We start from the raw sequence: 7463 nt of genomic DNA, 5'->3' as shown, positions 1-7463 counted from the left end.
CCGCCGCGTCAAAGAGTGGCCGGTGGTAGATGTCCGCAGCCGCCAGCGCCCACACCGCCGACACAGCCAACCCCGGACTCGCGGCTCCTGCCGCCTGCCGGCCCGCAGCCCCCCGCCGCGCCGCTACCGCCGCCTGCAGCTCCGCCGCCAGCACCTCGGCAGCATCCACATAGAGTGAGCGGGAGCGGTGCTGCAGCTGCGACAAGGCCACCAGCAACGCAGCAAGGTCTGCCGCGCTGAGCTGCGACAGCACCTCCGGCACGTCCGCCTGTTCAGCCGCAAGGGAAGCAGGCCGCATACGGGGAGCCATCACGCACGACGCCATGGGAAAGGTCAGAGGACGTTGAAAAAATGGGAACGAAAGCTTGGAAGTTTAATAGAGCTTCGATGGCAAGAACGGGTGAGACGCCAGGGTTGGCCATCGAGGACGGGAAAAAGCACTTAAGAGCGGGGTGCTGCGACAAGCCTTTTCGGATCCGGGTCATCCCTACCGACCGACCTAGGCCCCCCCACCTACCCGTGCGCATAACGCCGCGAGCAGGTCAGTGGCCTGCAGATCCAGAGCCGCACACGCTGCGGCCAGGCGGACCAGACTCGCAGGCGGAAGTTCGTCCACCTGAGCGTAAGATGAAATCATCGCACGCGAGCGGCGGGAAGGAAGGGTGAGGGGGCAGCATGGGCGACGCCAGGAACAGATGCAGCAAGTGCGGTGAGGCCGGCGGCTGCAGGGTTGATACCAGGCAGCAGGGAGGTAGAGCAGGGGCTTGGAAGGGGGAAAGACGAACCACGAGCGAGCGAGCGAGCTGCTGCCAAGGAAAGAGCGCTGCGGCGGCAGATGTACCCGAGGGGGAAAGACGAGCCACCGAGGATGGGGGGGCCGGGAAAGCAGTGGCCTCCTTACAGTTACAACGGCCAACACGTTTCACGCAGGTCGCTTGAGGGGCGCGACAGGACACGATAGGGGCACGGTTGTATGCAGCATCTCATCTTCGCAGGGTATGCGCCATGCCATGGGCGACGCAAGCGTCAAACGCACATACGTACTATTACAACGAGCTGTGTTTACGACCCCGGTGCTCCGATACACAAAAATGGCGTCTTGTGCAGGGCGGCTGGAAGGAACGAAAGTGACGGCCCAAAACCAGCCGCCTTATAGGTAGGAGAGCTTATAGATAGCTAGCCGACCAGCCAGCTGCCCTCGCACCTTGCCGGAAAGGGCGATGCAGCAAATCGCCAGCACGTCCCTATTGTTGCGGCCATGACCTGCACGGCTGTAAGCGTGGAGGACATCTACGAGCGAGATTGCGTCAAAATCGTCAACGCTCTGAGCCAGACGTTGGGCGACGGCGTTAAACATACGCGGGTCTCCGGCAGGCACCGCAGCCGCGCTGCCATTGTTGTCGGAGCCGTGGATGGCAACCTTCTGCGCGTATTCAACAAGCGAAGCTGCCAGCGCTGCCGGCGAGAGCGTGTTCACGTGGTCAGCGCTTAGCAGCACCGTGGGGGAGGGCCGAGCTCCAGCGCCTGTGCCTGCGCTGGTCTTCGCAATCTGCGTCCGGGGTGCGCCCGACAGCGGCCTTCGGCCTTCGTTGAACGCCACGACCTGCACATCAAGCCAGCGCAAAACTGAGACATTATGATTATGAATACAATGTTTTTCTGTTTCGCATGCGGAGTTCGCAGTCGGAGCAGCGACGTGCACCTGCACGCAGATGGGGACAGTTTCGACATATACTCCGCAGACTGTTCCTATCCTAACCTCACCCGGACGGAGCAGTTTCGCTGCGCTGCCCCAGCCTTGTGCATCGACCTCCACATCCTGCGATATTTGTGAATTTTAAAGGTGCGAAGCTCTGCATGTTCGATCTGTTAACAACAGGTGTAACCTTTTTCAAAGTGAGGATGTAATACCGCCCACGATACTGGCCAATAGTAGTTAAAGTAACAGATACCCCGCGGCAAGCTGCAGTTTGAAATTTAGCTTTCCAGGCGATAGCATTGGACAGCGCACCTGTCGACAGCGGTGCGACTTGCAATACCCATGAGTCTGTATAATTGTCTCGCGTTGAATTCCTTGAATTGTTACAAAGGGCAACTTTCGGCCTAGGGTTCGTAGCAGGCTGTCACGGAAGGAACAAGGAAGGACGAGTCGACGGTCTTGCCTACACGGATACGCTCCAAGCAGTTAGCTTTGTCAATTGCACGAGGGATACTTGGCGGAACTTCAAGGTTTTATTTCGGGGTCTGACAGTAATTTGTACGATGCCGCTGTTTAGCAAAGCTCGTCGAGCAAAGATAGTTATTTTTTGTGTAAAGGTCCTTCAACATAAGATATATACACGTGATTCTGTCGAACTCGAACCTGCGTCTCATTACACAATAACTGCAACGACATAGAAATGACAGGCCCGGGTAGCGTCCTTACAGTGGAGGAGCGGCTCGAAAAAGCTCGGTTGTTATCACGGGTTAACCATGAAGTTCTAACGATGTGCAAGACCGTCGACCAATTACTCCATGCGCAGCACACCTCGAATTTAGCACAGGCGATTGTATGCGTAAGTTTTCCGCGGGGGCAGGTGTTTCGATTATGTATAGAGGATCAAAGCCTCTATGGACGGTCTTGACACCGACGGTTCGGGTACTGGCCAGGTGTCGCTTGGCCATCGCATGGCCTGAAATCCCTGCTTCCACCGGCCTTACAGGGCCCAGGGCTGCCTGGCTGTGCGCGGCCACACTTGATCCGTTACGGTCCCTTAAATACCATCACTCTACGGGATGTATCGGACGCTGGCTGGGCGCACCCGCGCAGACACACCGCCCACCAAAACCCCCACCGAAGGCATGTGCATTCTTGCAAGGCACATGCCTTCACCTGCGGCGCTATAAAAACCCGACCCGCTAACCCACAAAGTCTAACAACTACGTCTCACGGCGGCTCAATTATTACACACACACACGTGTACACATACACAGGGCCGCTTTCCCCCCCCCCACACACACACCACATAATCCCCCACCATCCTCACCCGGCCCTTCCCCCCCACACACACAAACACATGCTTATCAACTCCTCCCTCACCCTCCCTCCCTCCTCTCCCCCCCCATTCCCCGCCGCCCCCCTCGATCGCCAGGTCCAAGAGCTGGCCAGAGAGAACTACCCCGTGGTCATCGCGCTCAAGTGGGTGGTGCTGCTGGTGGACCTGCTGGAATCGGACGTACCGTAAGCACCAGCGCCACAGCCGCAGCCGCCGCCGCCTGTACAGCCACTATGGGATAGAAACCACCTAACTAGGCGCCAACAGAGCCCCCGTGCCCTGCCATGGGGGTTGTACGAAGGGGTTGTACGAAGGGGCCGCACAAGTGCCAGGGGCGAGTGTGGGTTGCGTCCGTAAAAGCCTGAGGGGGCCTTATGGCCGGTCAGATTGTCAGGGGTGTAACCCTTGTGGCGCCCAGGGTATTGTGGCGCCCTTGTCGATGGGGTAAAACGCTTTGCTTCCCGTCGCTGCCTGTTGCCATCCATTGCCCACAGTGGGCTACTGCTCCCTTGCTACACCGCTTGCTGCATCGGCGGGCCATCCTTAGCATTTCTTGGGCCTTTTTTGCACTGTAGGCTACTGCTCCCTGGGTACATCGCTTGCTGCATCGGCGATATGTACCCGCGTTGCCCATTGCATGAAGCTCCTCCCCCTATATGCAACCGCGGATTCGAAGACATGGTTTGCCATGCGCTGCCATGGGTCGCATGGTGTGCGCAGGGACGTGAGGCTGGCGTCGTGTAACGCCATTGCGGCGGTGTCGATGGTTCAGGAGGGCCGGGACGTGGTTCGCTCCTCCGGCGGGTTGCGGCCGCTGGTGATGCTGCTGGCGGAGGGGTCTCGGAGCCCGGTGGCGGCGGCGGCAGCCTGGGCGCTCATGAACTGCAGCGCGTGCGACACGTGCAAGGCGAGTGTTGTGGTTGTGTGGGTGTTGTGGGTGCGGGTGTGTTGTGGTTGTGTGGGTGTTGTGGCTGTGTGGATGTGGGTCGCGACGACCCCCGTGATGCCGGATGACTACCAGATGGCTGCCAGAGCACCAAATCATCGGATGCGGTTTCCATCATCTCCCAAATAACAACAACGCATTTCGTGTATCATCACCGGCCACACATTATCGCACCAAACCACAATCGTGATCATATTATGCGGTCTTGCGAATTACACCGGCCGTCATGTTGTGTATCCTTTGCCACCGGCGCTTGGTTACGAGCCGAAGTCCCGGTGCATCTATCTCCCTCCCGCGACCTGCCCCTCCATCACACAGGAGGCTATAGCTGAGTGCCGCGGCGTGCCGATGCTGCTGGGTTTGGTTCGACAGGCCGCATCTAGATGCAACCCCGCGGCCGCCAACGGCGGTGGCAGCGGCGCCGGAGGCAGCGGAGGCCTTGGCGGCGGTGGTAACGGGACGCAGGGAAGCAACAGCAACACCGACTCGCTGCGCGGTGGCGGCGGCGGCGGCGGCGGCGGCGGTTCTGGACCCTCCCAGGACCTTCGAAGTCCGGGTGACTGCAAGGCGGCTGTGTACGCCGCCGGGGCGTTGATGAACCTGGGCGGGGTCATCAGTGTGCAGGAGCTGCTAGTGGAGGTGAGTGAGGGCGGGCGGGCGTGTGAGTGCATATCTATATACACGTTATATAGGGTATATACAGTGTGTGTAGTGTGTGTGTATGTATGTATGTGTGTGTGTTATGGTGGTCTTAGCCGGGAGAAGGAGATGGCGAAGTGCGTGTGTTTGTGTGTATGTGTACGTGTATGTGTTACGCCGTCCTCGTTTTACCACCCCTCAAAGAAGGGTTCGCCTGAGAACGAGCCATGCGAGCCGAGAGGGCGAGGAAGGGCAATTGTTCGGAAAGGGGTACATTGGCTGAACGTCAAACTGCAGCGTGGGGCGCTAGTGGGCGGTGGCGTGAGGTTGGGGCTTGTGGAGGGTGTGGGGGGGGGATGCGGAGGGTGTGGATTTGTTTGAAGGAGGCACCGCAAAACACCACCACGAGGTCGGAACATCACCACTAGGTGCTTGTTCCGGGTAGTGGACGCATGCGTGGTCGGTATTTGCGCGGAAGCCTGAATTGTGTGCTGTGTGGTGTGGTGTGTAGTGTGGTGTGTAGTGTGCTATGCTGCGCTGTGCTATGTGGTGTGCTCTGTGCTGTGTGCTGTGCGGGTTACCTTGGGCGCTGGTCCTCGCTTGAGGAACCTTCTTCGCACACCCTCAGCCACGTGCACACACACGCAACCCCACTGCTGTATTCAATTCACACCACCACCCTTGTACTTGACCTATTTTTAAACACGAATACGCGGGACTTAACCTCTGCACCTGTGTATTATGTATGTATGTATGTATGTATGTATGTATGTATGTATGTATGTATGTATGTATGTATGTATGTATGTATGTATGTATGTATGTATGTATGTATGTATGTATGTATGTATGTATGTATGTATGTGTTTGCCCGTCTCTCAGGCTGGTGCGGTGCAGGTATTCGAGGCGGTTATGCGACTGTCTCTTCCGGGTGATGTGTTGGCGACCAGGGCCAACTTCATGTTGAGCTGGCTGGCGGTGGCGACCAGCGCAGTGATGGGGACGTTAGAGCCGCGACCCTCGGAACTTGGTGCGTGCGTTTCGGGAGGAAAACGCGCCCGTAGCAGCGTATGTGTATGTATGTATGTAGGGATGTATGCATGTATGTAGGGATGTATGCATGTATGTAGGGATGTATGTAGGGATGTATGACTTAGATTACACTGTGGGCCGCGAGAGCCGGGGGCCGAAGCCGAAACACAGCGCAAGGGTCGGGAGCACACAGCACAAGTCGGTTAGTCTTGTGTGCTCCCGACACCAACTCAGACTGCCAACACTCTACGCAGCCACTCCGCAGCCCCTCCATCCGGGGATGGCGCTGCATTGAATACACCACGAAGGGCTCTCAGGTCCCGCTAGAGCGAGTCCACAAGTAATCTAAGTCATGTATGTATGCATGTATGTATGCATGTATGTATGTATAGATGCATAAAAGAAAGAGAGAAGGAATGAAAGTAGGAATTATAATATTAATGCACATACAGGGTATGGATGGATCCTGTTTTTTAATCCCGTCTGCTAATGCTGGCCCAGCATAACCCAGACATGGTCTGTAACAGTCCATTTATGGTTGTCCTCCTGATCTCCCCCCCCCCTTCCCGCCCCGCAGACAGCTCTCCTCCCCCTTCTGTCACGCCGCGCACGCTGGCCCCCGCGTCATCCACCAACAGCTCCTACCCAGCTCACGCTCCCTCCGTACGGCCCTCCGCCACGGGCGGCGGCGGCGGGGGCAGCAGCGTGCAACAGCCGTTGCCCACAATAGTCCGACCCTCCGCCTCCAGCGGCATCTCCGGCGCACCGCCACATCAACCATCCGTGCTGCGGCCCTTGGCCACCGTCAACGGCAACGGCAGTAGCGGGGGGACCGGCATCCAACAGCAGTTGCCGTCAGTGCGGCCGTCAGCTGCTGGCTCGCCCGCCGGCGGCGGCGGTGGCGGCGGCGGCGGAGCACAGCAGCCGCTGCTTAACCATCCGTCCCAAATCAGGATACCCTCCAATTAAATCAGCAAAAGCCTTTTTGCTGGGGGCTCCGGAACCAGCATACCCACCGCAGTAACCGGTCACACGTAAATGCGCCCAGGTAGCACGGGCTCGGGGCTAAGAATTGCACGGGGGGCTGTGGGGGTACTGTGTTTGGAGCGGGATTCGCAGCCTTGGGTTCGCAGTTGTTTGGCATGCTGGGGGGGGGATCTCTGGAGTCTGACCCCAGCAGATCTGTATGTATGATGTTAGGCGAGAGCTTTTGTGAGCATGTGTTCGTACATATGTATGCATGTATGTATTGATGCAGGATGCAGGCGCGCGCCGTTGGATGCTGGGGTGTGTGTGTGTGTCTCTCTGTGTGTGTCTCTGTGTGTGTCTCTGTGTGTGTCTGTGTGTGTGTCTGTGTGTGTGTCTGTGTGTGTGTCTGTGTGTGTCTGTGTCTGTGTGTCTGTGTGTGTGTCTGTGTCTGTGTGTGTGTGTGTCTGTGTGTCATTGGTCGGGCGCCGGTATGGGTGCGCAGGCAGGGCTGGCCAGCTCTAATGCCACGGGCATGCCACGTCCCACTCTCTTGAAGTTCTGTATTACTCTTCACCTCGCAGCCCAAGAACGCGCGCATTTTGCTGTTGCGCATAACGAATAAATCATCACAATTGCCGCTGCTTGGCCCTGTGCATATCGAGCGGTTTCAAACCTCTAGTTGAGCACAACCTCTAAAAAAGCAGGAGTCGATATTCACAGGTGAGAAAGCTCGTGCTGCTGACGACACATACTGTACACTGGCAGCTGCCGTACGGCCGCTGTTGTAGCTTGGGCCGTACCGGTACGGCACCTGGGTTAAAAGGGCCTTGCACGCCGGATTA

General features: G+C 57.8%; 2 protein-coding genes across 2 annotated transcripts in view; one reads left to right on the top strand and one right to left on the bottom strand.

Moving 5' to 3' along the window:
- The window catches only part of VOLCADRAFT_118257 (uncharacterized protein), a gene marked incomplete at both ends in the record, with an annotated part of 5803 nt that extends 3760 nt beyond the window's left edge, over positions 1-2043 (bottom strand). The window contains 5 exons of the mRNA XM_002952934.1: positions 79-268; positions 518-616; positions 1205-1702; positions 1765-1819; positions 2012-2043. Of these exons, the coding sequence (XP_002952980.1) occupies positions 79-268; positions 518-616; positions 1205-1702; positions 1765-1819; positions 2012-2043 (874 nt within the window). The remainder of the gene's footprint in view (positions 1-78; positions 269-517; positions 617-1204; positions 1703-1764; positions 1820-2011) is intronic.
- Positions 2044-2399: 356 nt separating this feature from the next.
- On the top strand, positions 2400-6621 carry VOLCADRAFT_118256 (uncharacterized protein; the record flags this gene model as incomplete). The annotated part of the gene is made up of 6 exons (XM_002953031.1): positions 2400-2555; positions 3132-3220; positions 3756-3972; positions 4300-4620; positions 5503-5650; positions 6230-6621. The coding sequence occupies 6 exons, from the start codon at positions 2400-2402 to the stop codon at positions 6619-6621; spliced, it is 1323 nt and encodes a 440-aa protein (XP_002953077.1).
- Positions 6622-7463: the final 842 nt, after the last annotated feature.

The sequence above is a fragment of the Volvox carteri genome, assembly GCF_000143455.1.
Source record: "Volvox carteri f. nagariensis unplaced genomic scaffold VOLCAscaffold_33, whole genome shotgun sequence".
NCBI classification, from domain to species: Eukaryota; Viridiplantae; Chlorophyta; class Chlorophyceae; order Chlamydomonadales; family Volvocaceae; genus Volvox; species Volvox carteri.
This window is presented reverse-complemented; position numbering and strand designations above follow the sequence as displayed.